The sequence below is a fragment of the Oncorhynchus mykiss genome, chromosome 12 (genome assembly GCF_057628025.1).
Source record: "Oncorhynchus mykiss isolate SJ-2025 chromosome 12, ASM5762802v1, whole genome shotgun sequence".
Classification (NCBI taxonomy): domain Eukaryota; kingdom Metazoa; phylum Chordata; class Actinopteri; order Salmoniformes; family Salmonidae; genus Oncorhynchus; species Oncorhynchus mykiss.
This window is the reverse complement of record NC_143033.1, coordinates 84,805,779-84,825,273: the sequence shown is the minus strand read 5'-3', so window position 1 is coordinate 84,825,273 and position 19,495 is coordinate 84,805,779. Positions and strand designations below refer to the sequence as shown.

The window sequence follows — 19,495 nt, the reverse complement described above, 5'->3', positions numbered from 1 at the left end:
ATTTGTTATTAGGCCATGGTGCAGTATCCATATTTACCTGCAGAGAGAGACATTGAGTCAGTGCAGAAACAGCACAAATGTGGAAAGATATGGACACAGAGTTCTTTCTGTCATTAGCCTCACTCTCCTATTGAGAGCTTTGTAGAAAAACACCCATACATTTGGGCTGTTTACCAAACCAATATGCCTACAGATCAATACAATGTCATTCTGTCCAGTTCTTCACTTTAATCCTGCAGATGGGCTGTTAGACATTGTGCTGAGCTTTCACTAATAGACCTTTTTCAAATAAAGGTAGTTTTTAAAGCACATACATTTTCCAATTCACAGTGTGTGGGTGAACTTCTCATCTGGTCTGGTGTCTTCTGAGAGGAGGCATCAGTGTCAGCCAGTCCTCTCCCTGCAACAGCAAGGTATAGGACAGAGAGTTGCTGAAACCTGTTATGTCATGTGTGTCCTATCCATTGTCACTATCTGCACACTGTGGAATCTCAGAGAGCAAGTCTCTGGAATAATAACAGTATTTGTGATTTGGCATGAGTTGGACGAGGGATTTAAATGTTGAAAATGGGCAGATCAAGTATCTTTTCAATAAGTCCTTTGGCCAAAGAGTGTTGGATTACGAATGTATCTTAAGGAAAGAAGAGAAAGGGCATCATGGGAGACAGGGACTGATAATCTGTTTGGCTCTCTATGAGGTCAGACTGCTGCCACCTCTGGTCTGACCCTGACCTTAGTCTGACCTGGGAAGGAGAGAGGGAGAGAGAGGGGTGTACGTGTTTTATATGATAAACTATGCAATGGACACACTTTTCTGTCTGACAATTATTGTTCTTGACATCACATCTGTACTTATCTGAAGTGGGGACCCGCAGACTTACTCAGACTATTGACACATTCATTTTACTAAAGGAAATATTATTGCCTATTTGAATGCTCTCTCTGTGCATTACAATGACATCATCCTCTAAGAGAAAATTACGTCATCCCTTCCGGGACCCTTCTTACCGCCCCAACCAATTGAGCTGAAACCAATTTAATTTTTTTCTATTGGTTCTGCCAGTTCCAGGAAACGCCTTCTCTTGCCTTCGGTTGGTTGAAGTGTAACCGATGCCCTGTGGTGATTGGTGTCAACTGCACATCTGTCTGTGCGTCCGACCATGAGAAGAATACAGAGGTGGAGATGACTAGCGGGTAATTTGGTTTTGACATTTATAGACGATTTGCATTTCTGTAGAAATACATTCAAAATCCATGATATACACAGTTGAATTTAGAAAGATCTGAAAATAACACATTATGTTATCATAAACCATATTTAGGCCTAAACATTTAACGACCAAACTCTGCACAACAAAACATTAAATGGTGACAAAAATGGTGACAAAAATGAATATTTGTGATATACATAGTTTATTATGGGGGGTCACGGTCAAATAGCCAGTATGAGCAATAGGTGAGTTTTGAGCTGTGAATGACGCAGTTCTCATACTAGACACCAGAGGGGGAGAATGTTTCACTGTAGCCTACAATATGAGGCTGTAGAAGTTATTAGTCCTTCTCTGATTTCCATACATATTGGGTCTAACATTGAATGTGAGTGTAATTTTAATGTTTGTCAATGTAAAATGAAATCACGACTGTGCCACGACTGTGCCCTCATGAGTGTGTGTGCGCGCGCTCCCATGCATGATCAATTAATTGTATAGCCCCACGTGCGTGAGCGGGCGCGTGAGAGCTGCGAGTTTGTTTCTTTAAGACCCAGCACCTTTTTATCCGAGAGAGGAAGGGAGGGATGGATGGAGAGAATGAGGAGAGAGATAAAAAACGAGAGAGAGAACGACGGGGGTTGTCTATGGTGAGGTGTAACGTCGCTCGCGCCCAGTGCCATCGTTTACATGTGTGAGAAGGGAGAGGGGAGGGGGCTGTCTATGGTGAGGTGTCACGTCGCTCGCGCCCAGTGCCATCGTTTACATGTGTGAGAAGGGAGAGGGGAGGGGGTTGCTTGCTGGAAACTGGGTTTTCACGGCGATACGACTTTTAACCGCGAGATGCCCGGATGGGGTATATGGGAATCATGTATTTTTTTGCTTTCGACGATGACAAGGGTGAGATAAGATTATGAATACAACATTGGTATCTGGCATGTAATTAATGTTGTGAGATGGAGCTGTGCATGATCTGCCAGCTGTTTTCGAGGATGGAGAGGGGGCGAGGCGGTGGGGTGTAACGCCTAACATTGGGTGTAACGGGATGCTTCATTGCCTACAATATAATTGGGGCATTTAAGTATAGAATAATGCATAATCTTTCATTTGTGCGTATGGCCTTTATTTCGTTTGCAGAATTATTTGCATAGAGGCCATTGGAAGGAAATCGGACGGGAAGAGGCTATAGGCTACATTACATCTTCTGTTTTATTTTATTCACGTCGCTTTTCTGTTGTGACTGTGGTTTTAGTTTATTAGGCCTAACATAGACCTTTCTCGCTAAATATATTTTCAGATTGTATCATACATGACAGTGTGAGACAGAGGTTATTATGAGACAGAGATATATTCCCTTCTACAGACTACACATAGTCCATAATTACAATGATGACAATTTAAATTCAAATAGGTTATGAGACTGCCCGCATAAATACATGTCTGTCTGTCTATCTCTGTAGACTATTAAGGGATACATCCGGCTCGTTTATTTTACCCATGATCCCCCTACTGAACGAGATGGCCAGGCTAAGGCTACAGCGTAACCCTCCATGACTCTCATTTCCGTGTAGACGCGCATCCATGATTAGCATTATGACTAATCGGCTGTATGGATAAGAGCAGAGACCGATGGATACATAGCTTCAGACAGACGTGTGCAACGGAGTAGGTTGCCGTTGATGCTGGACAGAAGTAATGCAATAGGCTCCAACTATGCATTCTACTGATAAGTCGTTGTGGTGGAACAGAGATAGGTGTGTGTGTGTTTGATGTCCAATGAATGTGTGAAGTGTGTGTGTGAGAGAGAGATGAGAGAGAGGTTGATTAGACATGCGTGTGGAGGTTGATTAGACATGAGTGTGGAAGATTTTTTTTCTTCATCAAGTCAAATGCTTTCATTGTGCAATACATAGGCTACTGTAGGTGTCTTAATTGTCTGGTCTGCTCTGTAAACAGCTGCATCCAACTGGCTATGACATATTTGATTTAGTCATTATCATAATGGCTTTGTGTCTATACTGGCCACCCGATCATCTCACCTGGTCCACCCACATCTCAGAAAAGGGGTTCTCCACTTCCTCCTCTTCCGGCCTGGATTGTCTTTATGATGTTGGTTACTAACAAACTGTTCTCTAAAACCTGTTGCATTATTAGTAGAGGTCGACCGATTATGATTTTTCAATGCTGATACCGATTATTGGAGGACTAAAAAAAGCCGATACCGATTAATCGGCCAATTTTTAAAATGTATTTGTAATAATGACAATTACAACAATACTGAATGAACACTTATTTTAACTTAATATAATACATCAATAAAATAAATTAAGCCTCAAATAAATAATGAAACATGTTCAATTTGGTTTAAATAATGCAAAAACAAAGTGTTGGAGAAGAAAGTAAAAGTGCAATATGTGCCATGTAAAAAAGCTAACGTTTCAGTTCCTTGCTCAGAACATGAGAACATATGGAAAGCTGGTGGTTCCTTATAACATGAGTCTTCAATATTCCCAGGTAAGAAGTTTTAGGTTGTAGTTATTATAGGAATTATAGGACTATTTCTCTCTATACCATTTGTATTTCATTAACCTTTGACTATTGGATGTTCTTATAGGCACTTTAGTATTGCCAGTGTAACAGTATAGCTTCCATCCCTCTCCTCGCTCCTCCCTGGGCTTGAACCAGGAACACAACGACAACAGCCACCCTCGAAGCAGTGTTACCCATGCAGAGCAAAGGGAACAACCATTCCAAGTCTCAGAGCGTGTGATGTTTGAAACGCTATTAGCGCGCACCCAGCTAACTAGCTAGCCATTTCACATCGGTTACACCAGCCTAACCGCGGGAGTTGATAGGCTTGAAGTCATAAACAGCGCAATGCTTGACGCACAACGAAGAGCTGCTGGCAAAACGCACGAAAGTGCTGATTGAATGAATGCTTACGAGCCTGCTGCTGCCTACCATCACTGCCTACTTAATTATAACATAATAACACACAGAAAGGTCATTAGTAGGTCATTAATATGGTCGAATCCGGAAACTATCATCTCAAAAACAAGACGTTTATTCTTTCAGTGAAATACGGAACTGTTCCGTATTTTATCTAAGCGTTGGCATCCATAAGTCTAAATATTCCTGTTACATTGCACAACCTTCAATGTTATGTCATAATTATGTAAAATTCTGGCAAATTAGTTGGCCCAAACTGTTGCATATACCCTGACTCTGTGTGCCATGAACGTAAGAGAAGTGACACAGTTTCCCTAGTTTAATATTGCCTGCTAACCTGGATTTCTTTTAGCTAAATATGCAGGTTTAAAAAATATACTTCTGTGTATTGATTTTAAGAAAGGCATTGATGTTCATGGTTAGGTACACATTGGAGCAACGATACGCACCGCATCGATTATATGCAATGCAGGACACGCTAGATAAACTAGTAATATCATCAACCATGTGTAGTTAACTAGTGATTATGATTGATTGATTGATTGATTGTTTTATAAGATAAGTTTAATGCTAGCTAGCAACTTACCTTGGCTTACTGCATTCGCATAACAGGCAGTCTCCTCGTGGAGTGCAATGAGAGGCAGGTGGTTAGAGCGTTGGACTAGTTAACTGTAAGTTTGCAAGATTGAATCCCCCGAGCTGACAAGGTAAAAATCTGTCGTTCTGCCCCTGAACAAGGCAGTTAACCCACCGTTCCTAGGCCGTCATTGAAAATAAAAATGTGTTCTTAACTGACTTGCCTGGTTAAATAAAGATTAAATAAAGGTGTAAAAAAAATGCAGATTTTCGATTGTTATAAAAACTTGAAATCGGCCCTAATTAATTGGCCATTCCGATTAATCGGTCAACCTCTAATTATTAGATCCAAGGATGTATGCGCTTTCAACTTGTCAATTACAATTATATAAGTTGATTGAGAGCCTTGAGAGTTTAATGGAAAAACACAAATTTCTCTCTTCCTTTCCCCTGTTTCTCTCTTCCTTTACCCTGTTTCTCTCTTCCTTTACCCTGTTTCTCTCTTCCTTTACCCTGTTTCTCTCTTCCTTTCCCCTGTTTCTCTCTTCCTTTACCCTGTTTCTCTCTTCCGTTCCCCTGTTTCTCTCTTCCTTTCCCCTGTTTCTCTCTTCCTTTTCCCTATTTCTCTCTTCCTTTACCCTGTTTCTCTCTTCCTTTCCCCTGTTTCTCTCTTCCTTTACCCTGTTTCTCTCTTCCTTTACCCTGTTTCTCTCTTCTTTTCCCCTGTTTCTCTCTTCCTTTACCCTGTTTCTCTCTTCCTTTACCCTGTTTCTCTCTTCCTTTACCCTGTTTATCTCTTCCTTTCCCATGTTTCTCTCTTCCTTTCCCCTGTTTCTCTCTTCCTTTACACTGTTTCTCTCTTCCTTTACCCTGTTTCTCTCTTCCTTTACCCTGTTTCTCTCTTCCTTTACCCTGTTTCTCTCTTCCTTTACCCTGTTTCTCTATTAGTGTCCCCTGTTTACGATCATCTTGTTCTCTATTTTCCAGCAGCTTCTCTCATCTGTCTGAAGACCACCCTGGGGTGTCCAAGACCCTCCACTACACCTGCCCTCCCTCTTGCCCCTTCCCTAAACTCTTTCACCCCCATGGACTCCTCCTATCTCGTCCTACCACTCTAGACCTTGCCTTTGGAAACCTAACTGCACCCCACCCAAAGACACACACCGTACCCCAAAGGTATCTCACAATTACATGGGCCCTGTCACTCAGCCAGACTCACTGAGACAACCAATCAGTTGTTATCACCACAAGCAGAGAGCCAATCAGGTGTTTGCTAGACACAGCAGAGATATTCCTATTGTAGCAATACATCCAAAGGAGCTAATTCGGTGAAGCCAGGAAGTAGAGATGAGGAAGTAGCAAGGTACAGAGTGACAAGCCGTTAACCAACCAAACACAGGCTTGTTAGTGATGACTGTGACGTCTTATTCATAGAGAGGTGAGGTACAGAGGAGAGAGAAGGGTAACAGAGTGCCACCATTCTGCTTGCCTGTCAACCAACCTCTCTCACATAGTGACAGGAGAAAAGGACAAGCACACAAACATAAGAGAGAGACCAAGGGCCAAAGCTAGGCAGAGAGAAATAGAGAGAGACAAAAGATAATAGAGTGCCCTTCACACCTTACCTCATACAAGCATACACACTTGAAAAAATATTCTGTGGGCTCCTTGAAGCAAATTTTCCCAGAACAATCCCACACTCTCCACCGACACCCACCAACTTTCAGCTAACACCCCACACACTCTCCGGCCTCAAGATGATGTGCGAGGTGATGCCCACCATCTCTGAGGATGGGCGTGGCGGGAGTGGGGGAGGGCCTTCCTCTCCGGGAGGGAGTGGCGGGGGAGTGGGAGGCGGTATGGGGGGTGGGTACGGGGGCAGAGGGGAGCCCCGGGGCGGAGGTGACGAGGGGGGCAGCACCGGGAATCTGGAATCTCTGATGGTGAACATGCTGACGGAGAGGGAGAGGCTGCTGGACAGCCTAAGGGAGACCCAGGACAGTCTGGGGACAGCCCAGCTTCGACTCCGAGACCTGGGCCATGAGAAGGACTCCCTCTCAAGACAGCTGTCTATCGCCCTACCACAGGTACACACGGGGAGGGGGGGTGTGTCTGTGTGTGTGTACATTCGTGCGTCCGTGTTTGCGCCTGCACTTGCTGCATATGTGGCTGCCTGTGTGTGTGTTTCTGTGTGCATGAGTGTGTGTTGTATGTGTGTTTACATACTAAGTGTGAGATCTGGACAAAGAATCTATGGAGACCTTCCTGTTGCCTCGCTGCACACACATTGTGAGTGTGAAAAAGAGAGAGTGAGTGTATACTGTGCATTCGGAAAGTATTCAGACCCCTTGACTTTTTTCACATTATGTTACTTTACAGCCTTATTCTAAAATTGTCACGTTCTGACCTGTATTTCCTTTGTTTTGTATTTATTTAGTATGGTCAGGGCGTGAGTTGGGTGGGCAGTCTATGTTTGTTTTTCTATGTTTTGGGGGATTTCTATGTTTCGGCCTAGTATGGTTCTCAATCAGAGGCAGGTGTCATTAGTTGTCTCTGATTGAGAACCATACTTAGGTAGCCTGGGTTTCACTGTGTGTTGGTGGGTGATTGTTCCTGTCTCTGTGTTTGCACCAGATAGGGCTGTTTAGGTTTTCCACGTTTATTGTTTTGTAGTGTTCGTGTTTATCTTTTTGTTATTAAACATGAATCAAAGAAACCACGCTGCATTTTGGTCCGCCTCTACTTCACCTAAAGAGAACCGTTACAGAATCACCCACCACAACAGGACCAAGCGGCGTGGTAACGGGCAACAGCAACAGCAGCGAAAAGAGGAATGGACATGGGAGGATGTTTTGGACAGCAGGAGTATGGACTATACTACTTGGGAGGAGATAGACAGGTGGGCGGTCGACCCAGGGAGAGTGCCGGAGCCCGCCTGGGATTCGATGGAGCAGTGCGCGGAAGGTTATCGGAGAATGGAGTTGGAGAGACAAGCACGGCGGCGCGGTAGGAAGCCTGAGAGTCAGCCCCCAAAATGTATTGGGCGGGGGGCTCACAGGGAGTATGGCGAGGCCAGGTAGGAGACCTACGCCAACTTCCTGTGCTTACCGGGGGGCTAGAGAGACCGGGCAGGCACCGTGCTATGCTGTGGAGCGCACGGTGTCCCCAGTGCGGGTGCATAGCCCGGTGCGGTACATTCCAGCTCTGCATATCGGCCGGGCTAGAGTGAGCATTGAGCCAAGTGCCATGAAGCCGGCTCTACGCAGCTGGTCTCCAGTGCGTCTCCTTGGGCCGGCTTACATGGCACCAGCCTTGCGCATGGTGTCCCCGGTTCGCCTGCATAGCCCAGTGCGGGCTATTCCACCTCGCCGCACTGGCAGGGCGACCGGGAGCATTCAACCAGGTAAGGTTGGGCAGGCTCGGTGCTCAAGAGCTCCAGTGCGCCTGCACGGTCCGGTCTACCCAGAACCACCTCCACGCATCAGCCCTCCGGTGGCAGCTCCCCGCACCAGGCTTCCTGTGCGTGTTCTCGGCCCAGTACCACCAGTGCCAGCACCACGCATCAGGCCTACAGTGGGCCTCGCCTGTCCAGCGCTGCCAGAGCCTTCCTCCTCTCCAGCGCTGCCGGAGTCTCCCGCCTATCTAGCGCTGCCATAGCCTTCCTCCTCTACAGCGCTGCCGGAGTCTCCCGCCTATCTAGCGCTGCCAGAGCCTTCCTCCTCTACAGCGCTGCCGGAGTCTCCCGCCTGTTCAGCGCAGTCAGAGCCTTCCTCCTCTACAGCGCTGCCGGAGTCTCCCGCCTGTTCAGCGCAGTCAGAGCCTTCCTCCTCTACAGCGCTGCCAGAGCCTTCCTCCTCTACAGCGCTGTCGGAGTCTCCCGCCTGTTCAGCGCAGTCAGAGCCTTCCTCCTCTACAGCGCTGCCGGAGTCTCCCACCTGTTCAGCGCAGTCAGAGCCTTCCTCCTCTACAGCGCTGCCGGAGTCTCCCGCCTGTCCAGCGCTGCCAGAGCCTTCCTCCTCTCCAGCGCTGCCGGAGTCTCCTGCCTATCTAGCGCTGCCATAGCCTTCCTCCTCTACAGCGCTGCCGGAGTCTCCCGCCTATCTAGCGCTGCCAGAGCCTTCCTCCTCTACAGCGCTGCCGGAGTCTCCCGCCTGTTCAGCGCAGTCAGAGCCTTCCTCCTCTACAGCACTGCCAGAGCCTTCCTCCTCTACAGCGCTGTCGGAGTCTCCCGCCTGTTCAGGGCAGTCAGAGCCTTCCTCCTCTACAGCGCTGCCGGAGTCTCCCGCCTATCTAGCGCTGCCAGAGCCTTCCTCCTCTACAGCGCTGCCGGAGTCTCCCGCCTGTTCAGCGCTGCCAGAGCCTTCCTCCTCTACAGCACTGCCGGAGTCTCCCGCCTGTTCAGCGCTGCCAGAGCCTTCCTCCTCTACAGCGCAGTCAGAGCCTTCCTCCTCTACAGCGCTGCCGGAGTCTCTCGCCTGTTCAGCGCAGTCAGAGCCTTCCTCCTCTACAGCGCTGCCGGAGTCTCCCGCCTATCTAGCGCTGCCAGAGCCTTCCTCCTCTACAGCGCTGCCGGAGTCTCCCACCTGTTCAGCGCAGTCAGAGCCTTCCTCCTCTACAGCACTGTCGGAGTCTCCCGCCTGTTCAGCGCTGCCAGAGCCTTCCTCCTCTACAGCGCAGTCAGAGCCTTCCTCCTCTACAGCGCTGCCGGAGTCTCCCGCCTGTTCAGCGCAGTCAGAGCCTTCCTCCTCTACAGCGCTGCCGGAGTCTCCCGCCTATCTAGCGCTGCCAGAGCCTTCCTCCTCTACAGCGCTGCCGGAGTCTCCCACCTGTTCAGCGCAGTCAGAGCCTTTCTCCTCTACAGCACTGTCGGAGTCTCCCGCCTGTTCAGCGCAGTCAGAGCCTTCCTCCTCTACAGCGCTGCCGGAGTCTCCCACCTGTTCAGCGCAGTCAGAGCCTTCCTCCTCTACAGCGCTGCCGGAGTCTCCCGCCTGTCCAGCGCTGCCAGAGCCTTCCTCCTCTCCAGCGCTGCCGGAGTCTCCTGCCTATCTAGCGCTGCCATAGCCTTCCTCCTCTACAGCGCTGCCGGAGTCTCCCGCCTATCTAGCGCTGCCAGAGCCTTCCTCCTCTACAGCGCTGCCAGAGTCTCCCGCCTGTTCAGCGCAGTCAGAGCCTTCCTCCTCTACAGCGCTGCCGGAGTCTCCCGCCTGTTCAGCGCAGTCAGAGCCTTCCTCCTCTACAGCGCTGCCAGAGCCTTCCTCCTCTACAGCGCTGTCGGAGTCTCCCGCCTGTTCAGGGCAGTCAGAGCCTTCCTCCTCTACAGCGCTGCCGGAGTCTCCCGCCTATCTAGCGCTGCCAGAGCCTTCCTCCTCTACAGCGCTGCCGGAGTCTCCCGCCTGTTCAGCGCAGTCAGAGCCTTCCTCCTCTACAGCGCTGCCGGAGTCTCCCGCCTGTTCAGCGCAGTCAGAGCCTTCCTCCTCTACAGCACTGCCGGAGTCTCCCGCCTGTTCAGTGCAGTCAGAGCCGTCCTCCTCTACAGCGCTGCCGGAGTCTCCCGCCTGTTCAGCGCTGCCAGAGCCTTCCTCCTCTACAGCACTGCCGGAGTCTCCCGCCTATCTAGCGCTGTCAGAGCCTTCCTCCTCTACAGCACTGTCGGAGTCTCCCGCCTATCTAGCGCTGTCAGAGCCTTCCTCCTCTACAGCGCTGCCGGAGTCTCCCGCCTGTTCAGCGCTGCCAGAGCCTTCCTCCTCTACAGCACTGCCGGAGTCTCCCGCCTGTTCAGCGCTGCCAGAGCCTTCCTCCTCTACAGCGCAGTCAGAGCCTTCCTCCTCTACAGCGCTGCCGGAGTCTCTCGCCTGTTCAGCGCAGTCAGAGCCTTCCTCCTCTACAGCGCTGCCGGAGTCTCCCGCCTATCTAGCGCTGCCAGAGCCTTCCTCCTCTACAGCGCTGCCGGAGTCTCCCACCTGTTCAGCGCAGTCAGAGCCTTCCTCCTCTACAGCACTGTCGGAGTCTCCCGCCTGTTCAGCGCAGTCAGAGCCTTCCTCCTCTACAGCGCTGCCGGAGTCTCCCGCCTGTTCAGCGCAGTCAGAGCCTTCCTCCTCTACAGCGCTGCCGGAGTCTCCCGCCTGTTCAGCGCTGCCAGAGCCTTCCTCCTCTACAGCACTGCCGGAGTCTCCCGCCTATCTAGCGCTGTCAGAGCCTTCCTCCTCTACAGCACTGTCGGAGTCTCCCGCCTATCTAGCGCTGTCAGAGCCTTCCTCCTCTACAGCGCTGCCGGAGTCTCCCGCCTGTTCAGCGCTGCCAGAGCCTTCCTCCTCTACAGCACTGCCGGAATCTCCCGCCTATCTAGCGCTGTCAGAGCCTTCCTCCTCTACAGCGCTGCCGGAGTCTCCCGCCTGTTCAGCGCAGTCAGAGCCTTCCTCCTCTACAGCGCTGCCGGAGTCTCCCGCCTATCTTTTTATTTTAATTTTTATTTCACCTTTATTTAACCAGGTAGGCTAGTTGAGAACAAGTTCTCATTTGCAACTGCGACCTGGCCAAGATAAAGCATAGCAGTATGAGCAGACAACACAGAGTTACACATGGAGTAAACAATTAACAAGTCAATAACACAGTAGAAAACAAAGGGGGAGTCTATATACAATGTGTGCAAAAGGCATGAGATAGGCGAATAATTACAATTTTGCAGATTAACACTGGAGTGATAAATGATCAGATGGTCATGTACAGGTAGAGATATTGGTGTGCAAAAGAGCAGAAAAATAAATAAATAAAAACAGTATGGGGATGAGGTAGGTGAAAATGGGTGGGCTATTTACCAATAGACTATGTACAGCTGCAGCGATCGGTTAGCTGCTCAGATAGCTGATGTTTGAAGTTGGTGAGGGAGATAAAAGTCTCCAACTTCAGCGATTTTTGCAATTCGTTCCAGTCACAGGCAGCAGAGTACTGGAACGAAAGGCGGCCAAATGAGGTGTTGGCTTTAGGGATGATCAGTGAGATACACCTGCTGGAGCGCGTGCTACGGATGGGTGTTGCCATCGTGACCAGTGAGCTGAGATAAGGCGGAGCTTTACCTAGCATGGACTTGTAGATGACCTGGAGCCAGTGGGTCTGGCGACGAATATGTAGCGAGGGCCAGCCGACTAGAGCATACAAGTCGCAGTGGTGGGTGGTATAAGGTGCTTTAGTGACAAAACGGATGGCACTGTGATAGACTGCATCCAGTTTGCTGAGTAGAGTGTTGGAAGCCATTTTGTAGATGACATCGCCGAAGTCGAGGATCGGTAGGATAGTCAGTTTTACTAGGGTAAGCTTGGCGGCGTGAGTGAAGGAGGCTTTGTTGCGGAATAGAAAGCCAACTCTTGATTTGATTTTCGATTGGAGATGTTTGATATGAGTCTGGAAGGAGAGTTTGCAGTCTAGCCAGACACCTAGGTACTTATAGATGTCCACATATTCTAGGTCGGAACCATCCAGGGTGGTGATGCTAGGCGGGCATGCGGGTGCAGGCAGCGATCGGTTGAAAAGCATGCATTTGGTTTTACTAGCGTTTAAGAGCAGTCGGAGGCCACGGAAGGAGTGTTGTATGGCATTGAAGCTTGTTTGGAGGTTAGATAGCACAGTGTCCAATGACGGGCCGTAAGTATATAGAATGGTGTCGTCTGCGTAGAGGTGGATCAGGGAATCGCCCACAGCAAGAGCAACATCATTGATGTATACAGAGAAAAGAGTCGGCCCGAGAATTGAACCCTGTGGCACCCCCATAGAGACTGCCAGAGGACCGGACAGCATGCCCTCCGATTTGACACACTGAACTCTGTCTGCAAAGTAATTGGTGAACCAGGCAAGGCAGTCATCCGAAAAACCGAGGCTACTGAGTCTGCCGATAAGAATATGGTGATTGACAGAGTCGAAAGCCTTGGCAAGGTCGATGAAGACGGCTGCACAGTACTGTCTTTTATCGATGGCGGTTATGATATCGTTTAGTACCTTGAGTGTGGCTGACGATATGAAAGAGAGGTTGAACAGGCTGGTAATAGGGGTTGCGACAATGGTGGCGGATAGTTTCAGAAATAGAGGGTCCAGATTGTCAAGCCCAGCTGATTTGTACGGGTCCAGGTTTTGCAGCTCTTTCAGAACATCTGCTATCTGGATTTGGGTAAAGGAGAACCTGGAGAGGCTTGGGCGAGGAGCAGCGGGGGGGGCGGGGCTGTTGGCCGAGGTTGAAGTAGCCAGGCGGAAGGCATGGCCAGCCGTTGAGAAATGCTTATTGAAGTTTTCGATAATCATGGATTTATCGGTGGTGACCGTGTTACCTAGCCTCAGTGCAGTGGGCAGCTGGGAGGAGGTGCTCTTGTTCTCCATTGACTTCACAGTGTCCCAGAACTTTTTGGAGTTGGAGCTACAGGATGCAAACTTCTGCCTGAAGAAGCTGGCCTTAGCTTTCCTGACTGACTGCGTGTATTGGTTCCGGACTTCCCTGAACAGTTGTATATCACGGGGACTATTCGATGCTATTGCAGTCCGCCACAGGATGTTTTTGTGCTGGTCGAGGGCAGTCAGGTCTGGGGTGAACCAAGGGCTGTATCTGTTCTTAGTTCTGCATTTTTTGAACGGAGCATGCTTATCTAAAATGGTGAGGAAGTTACTTTTAAAGAATGACCAGGCATCCTCAACTGACGGGATGAGGTCAATGTCCTTCCAGGATACCCGGGCCAGGTCGATTAGAAAGGCCTGCTCACAGAAGTGTTTTAGGGAGCGTTTGACAGTGATGAGGGGTGGTCGTTTGACTGCGGCTCCGTAGCGGATACAGGCAACGAGGCAGTGATCGCTGAGATCCTGGTTGAAGACAGCGGAGGTGTATTTGGAGGGCCAGTTGGTCAGGATGACATCTATGAGGGTGCCCTTGTTTACAGAGTTAGGGTTGTACCTGGTGGGTTCCTTGATGATTTGTGTGAGATTGAGGGCATCTAGCTTAGATTGTAGGACTGCCGGGGTGTTAAGCATATCCCAGTTTAGGTCACCTAACAGAACAAACTCTGAAGCTAGATGGGGGGCGATCAATTCACAAATGGTGTCCAGGGCACAGCAGGGAGCTGAGGGAGGTCGGTAGCAGGCGGCAACAGTGAGAGACTTATTTCTGGAGAGAGTAATTTTCAAAATTAGTAGTTCGAACTGTTTGGGTATGGACCTGCCAGAGCCTTCCTCCTCTACAGCGCTGCCGGAGTCTCCCGCCTATCTAGCGCTGCCAGAGCCTTCCTCCTCTACAGCGCTGCCAGAGCCTTCCTCCTCTACAGCGCAGTCAGAGCCTTCCTCCTCTACAGCGCTGCCGGAGTCTCCCGCCTGTTCAGCGCAGTCAGAGCCTTCCTCCTCTACAGCGCTGCCGGAGTCTCCCGCCTATCTAGCGCTGCCAGAGCCTTCCTCCTCTACAGCGCTGCCGGAGTCTCCCGCCTGTTCAGCGCAGTCAGAGCCTTCCTCCTCTACAGCGCTGCCGGAGTCTCCCGCCTATTTAGCGCTGCCAGAGCCTTCCGCCTCTACAGCGCTGCCGGAGTCTCCAGTCTGCAAGGAGCTGCCAGTCTGCAAGGAGCTGCCAGAGCTGCCAGTCTGCAAGGAGCTGCCAGAGCTGCCAGTCTGCAGGATGCAGCCAGAGCTGCCAGTCTGCAAGGAGCCGCCAGAGCTGCAAGTCAGCATGGAGCAGCCAGAGCTGCCAGTCAGCATGGAGCAGCCAGAGCTGCCAGTCAGCATGGAGCAGCCAGAGCCACCAGCCAGCATGGAGCAGCCAGAGTCGCCAGTCAGCATGGAGCAGCCAGAGCAGCCAGTCAGCATGGAGCAGCCAGAGCAGCCAGTCAGCATGGAGCAGCCAGAGCAGCCAGTCAGCATCGAGCAGCCAGAGCTGCCAGTCAGCATGGAGCAGCCAGAGCTGCCAGTCAGCCAGGATCCGCTATTCAGCCAGGATCCGCCGTTCAGCCCGGATCTGTCAGTCAGCCAGGATCTGCCAGAACTGCCAGCCAGCCAGGATCTGCCAGAGCCCCTCTGCCCCGAGCAGCTGCCCCTCTGTCCCGAGCAGCTGCCCCTCTGTCCCGAGCAGCTGCCCCTCTGTCCCGAGCTGCCCCTCTGTCCCGAGCTGCCCCTCTGTCCCGGGCAGCCGCACCTCTGTCCCGAGCTGCACCTCTGTCCCGAGCTGCCCCTCTGTCCCGAGCAGCTGCACCTCTGTCCCGAGCAGCTGCACCTCTGTCCCGAGCAGCTGCACCTCTGTCCCGAGCAGCCGCCCCTCTGTCCCGAGCTGCCGCCCCTCTGTCCCGAGCTGCCGCCCCTCTGTCCCGAGCTGCTGCCCCTCTGTCCATTGAGAAGGGTCGCCGTGGTTAGGAGGCCACGGAAGCAGACAATAAAGCGGACTAAGACTATGGTGAAGTGGGGGCCACGTCCAGCACCAGAGCCGCCACCGCGGACAGACGCCCACCCAGACCCTCCCCTATAGGTCAAGTTTTTGCGGCCGGAGTCCGCACCTTTGGGGGGGGGGTACTGTCACGTTCTGACCTGTATTTCCTTTGTTTTGTATTTATTTACTATGGTCAGGGCTTGAGTTGTTGTCTATGTTTTGGGGGATTTCTATGTTTCGGCCTAGTATGGTTCTCAGAGGCAGGTGTCATTAGTTGTCTCTGATTGAGAACCATACTTAGGTAGCCTGGGTTTCACTGTGTGTTGGTGGGTGATTGTTCCTGTCTCTGTGTTTGCACCAGATAGGGCTGTTTAGGTTTTCCACGTTTATTGTTTTGTAGTGTTCGTGTTTATCTTTTTGTTATTAAACATGAATCAAAGAAACCACGCTGCATTTTGGTCCGCCTCTACTTCACCTAAAGAGAACCGTTACAAAAATTGATTAAATTAAATATTTCCCTCATCAATCTACACACAATATCCCATAATGACAAAGTGAAAACAGGTTTTTAGAATAAAAAAATAAACTGAAATACCTTATTTACATAAGTATTCAGACCCTTTGCTATGAGACTCCATCCTGTTTTTTTGGGCTCAGGTACATCCTGTTTCCATTGATCATCCTTGAGGTGTTTCTACAACTTGATTGGAGTCCACCTGTGGTAAATTTAATTAAGTGGAATGATTTGGAATGGCACACACCTGTCTATATAAGTCCCACAGTTGACAGTGGCCTCCATCATTATTAAATGGAAGAAGTTTGGAACCATCAAGACTCTTCCTAGAGCTGGCCGCCCGGCCAAACTGAGCAATAAGGGCCTCAAGAATCCGATGGTCACTCTGACAGAGCTCAAGAGTTCCTCTGTGGAGAAGGGAGAACCTTCCAGAAGGACAACCATCTCTGCAGCACCGCCAATCAGACCTTTATGTTAGATTGGCCAGACGGAAGCCACTTCTCAGTAAAAGGCACATGTAAAAGTAAAAGACCCGCTTGGAGTTTCCCAAAAGGCACCTAAAGGACTCTCAGACCACGAGAAACAAGATTCTCTGGTCTGATGAAACCAAGATTGAACTCTTTGGCCTGAATGCCAAGTGTCACGTCTGGAGGAAACCTGGCACCATCCCTACTGTGAAGCATGGTGGTTGCAGCATCATGCTGTGGGGATGTTTTTCAGTGACATGGACTGGGAGACTAGTCAGGATTGAGGGAAAGATGAACAGAGCAAAGTACAGAAAACCTGCTCCAGAGCGCTCAGGACCTCAGACTGGGGCGAAGGTTCACCTTCCAACAGGACAATGACCCTAAGCACACAGCCAAGACTACGCAGGAGTGGCTTCGGGACAACTCTCTGAACTGAATGTCCTTGAGTGGCCCAGCCAGAGCCCGGACCTGAACCTAATCAAACATCTCTGTAGAGACCTGAAAATAGCTGTGCAGCGACGCTTCCCATCCAACCTGACAGAACTTGAGAGGATCTGCAGAGAAGAATGGGAGAAACTCCACCAAATACAGGTGTGCCAAGCTTGTAGTGTCATACCCAAGAAGACTCGAGGCTGTAATCGTTGCCAAAGGTGCTTCAACAAAGTACTGAGTAAAGGGTCTGAATACTTATGTAAATGTTATATTTCAGTTTTTTATGCTCAGACTTTAACATGGTTCTGGTTTTATGTTGCTTCTCTTATCCATACTGAGCTATCCTGCTATCTACTGGACTCACCAATGAGCTGTTCAGTTTTTTACGGAGTTGTTCCATCTGTACTTAGCTGTTCCGTCTGTTCTTGTTGGAATGTGGTTGTTCCTGCTCCTACGGACCATTTCTGGTGCATACTGAGCAGGGCTGTGGCTGAATCATGACTTAGACTTCATGACAGACAGTTACATATTATTGGCGGTTCCATTCGATTGAGTAAAGACCTCTATAATACCCAGGCCAATATTAGCCCACATCCTTATGCCCGTAGAGTAATCATTCTAGTGTGACTGACGCCACTGATAGATTCGACACTAGCGCTAGCAGCACATAGCGCGGTGATAGATTCGACACTAGGGCTAGCAGCACAGAGCGCTGTGATAGATTCAACACTATTGCTAGCAGCACAGAGCGCTGTGATAGATTCAACACTAGGGCTAGCAGCACAGAGTGCTGTGATAGATTCAACACTAGAGCTAGCAGCACAGAGTGCTGTGATAGATTCAACACTAGCAGCACAGAGCGCTGTGATAGATTCAACACTAGGGCTAGCAGCACAGAGCGCTGTGATAGATTCAACACTAGCAGTAGCAGCACAGAGCGCTGTGATAGATTTGACACCAGCGCTAGCAGCACAGAGCGCTGTGATAGATTCAACACCAGCGCTAGCAGCACAGAGCGCTGTGATAGATTCAACACTAGGGCTAGCAGCACAGAGTGCTGTGATAGATTCAACACCAGCGCTAGCAGCACAGAGCGCTGTGATAGATTCAACACTAGAGCTAGCAGCACAGAGCTCTGTGATAGATTCAACACTAGCGCTAGCAGCACATAGCGCGGTGATAGATTCGACACTAGGGCTAGCAGCACAGAGCGCTGTGATAGATTCAACACTAGCGCTAGCAGCACATAGCGCGGTGATAGATTCAACACTAGGGCTAGCAGCACAGAGCGCTGTGATAGATTCAACACTAGAGCTAGCAGCACAGAGTGCTGTGATAGATTCAACACTAGCAGCACAGAGCGCTGTGATAGATTCAACACTAGGGCTAGCAGCACAGAGCGCTGTGATAGATTCAACACTAGCAGTAGCAGCACAGAGTGCTGTGATAGATTTGACACCAGCGCTAGCAGCACAGAGCGCTGTGATAGATTCAACACCAGCGCTAGCAGCACAGAGCGCTGTGATAGATTCAACACTAGGGCTAGCAGCACAGAGTGCTGTGATAGATTCAACACCAGCGCTAGCAGCACAGAGCGCTGTGATAGATTCAACACTAGAGCTAGCAGCACAGAGCTCCGTGATAGATTCAACACTAGGGCTAGCGGCACAGAGCGCTGTGATAAATTCAACACTAGAGCTAGCAGCACAGAGCGCTGTGATAGATTCAACACTAGGGCTAGCAGCACAGAGTGCTGTGATAGGTTCAACACCAGCGCTAGCAGCACAGAGTGCTGTGATAGATTCAACACTAGGGCTAGCAGGACAGAGCGTTGTGATAGATTCGACACTAGCGCTAGCAGCACATAGCGTGGTGATAGATTCGACACTAGGGCTAGCAGCACAGAGCGCTGTGATAGATTCAACACTATTGCTAGCAGCACAGAGCGCTGTGATAGATTCAACACTAGGGCTAGCAGCACAGAGTGCTGTGATAGATTCAACACTAGAGCTAGCAGCACAGAGCGCTGTGATAGATTCAACACTAGAGCTAGCAGCACAGAGTGCTGTGATAGATTCAACACTAGCAGCACAGAGCGCTGTGATAGATTCAACACTAGGGCTAGCAGCACAGAGCGCTGTGATAGATTCAACACTAGCAGTAGCAGCACAGAGCGCTGTGATAGATTTGACACCAGCGCTAGCAGCACAGAGCGCTGTGATAGATTCAACACCAGCGCTAGCAGCACAGAGCGCTGTGATAGATTCAACACTAGGGCTAGCAGCACAGAGTGCTGTGATAGATTCAACACCAGCGCTAGCAGCACAGAGCGCTGTGATAGATTCAACACTAGAGCTAGCAGCACAGAGCTCTGTGATAGATTCAACACTAGCGCTAGCAGCACATAGCGCGGTGATAGATTCGACACTAGGGCTAGCAGCACAGAGCGCTGTGATAGATTCAACACTAGCGCTAGCAGCACATAGCGCGGTGATAGATTTGACACTAAAGCTAGCAGCACAGAGCGCTGTGATAGATTCAACACTAGAGCTAGCAGCACAGAGTGCTGTGATAGATTCAACACTAGCAGCACAGAGCGCTGTGATAGATTCAACACTAGAGCTAGCAGCACAGAGTGCTGTGATAGATTCAACACTAGAGCTAGCAGCACAGAGCGCTGTGATAGATTCAACACTAGGGCTAGCCGAACAGAGTGCTGTGATAGATTCAACACTAGAGCTAGCAGCACAGAGTGCTGTGATAGATTCAACACTAGGGCTAGCAGCACAGAGCGCTGTGATAGATTTGACACCAGCGCTAGCAGCACAGAGCGCTGTGATAGATTCAACACCAGCGCTAGCAGCACAGAGCGCTGTGATAGATTCAACACTAGGGCTAGCAGCACAGAGTGCTGTGATAGATTCAACACCAGCGCTAGCAGCACAGAGCGCTGTGATAGATTCAACACTAG

The 19,495-nt window shown here is 50.1% G+C and overlaps 1 protein-coding gene across 5 annotated transcripts in view; it reads left to right on the top strand.

Annotated features, from left to right (window-relative positions):
* Positions 1-1,766: 1,766 nt before the first annotated feature.
* LOC110538992 (liprin-alpha-3) overlaps positions 1,767-19,495 on the top strand; it is a 47,673-nt gene continuing 29,944 nt past the window's right edge. For 4 of the 5 annotated variants that reach the window (XR_016485365.1, XR_016485366.1, XM_090193766.1 and 1 more), the window contains exons 1-2: positions 1,785-2,108; positions 5,721-6,820. Coding sequence is in view for 3 of the 5 variants with exons in the window: in XM_090193766.1 (XP_090049892.1) it covers positions 6,491-6,820 (330 nt within the window). In the remaining 2 variants the exon portion in view is untranslated. Of the gene's footprint in view, positions 2,109-5,720; positions 6,821-19,495 lie in introns of all 5 variants that reach the window. The other variant, XM_090193765.1, reaches the window with a different exon arrangement.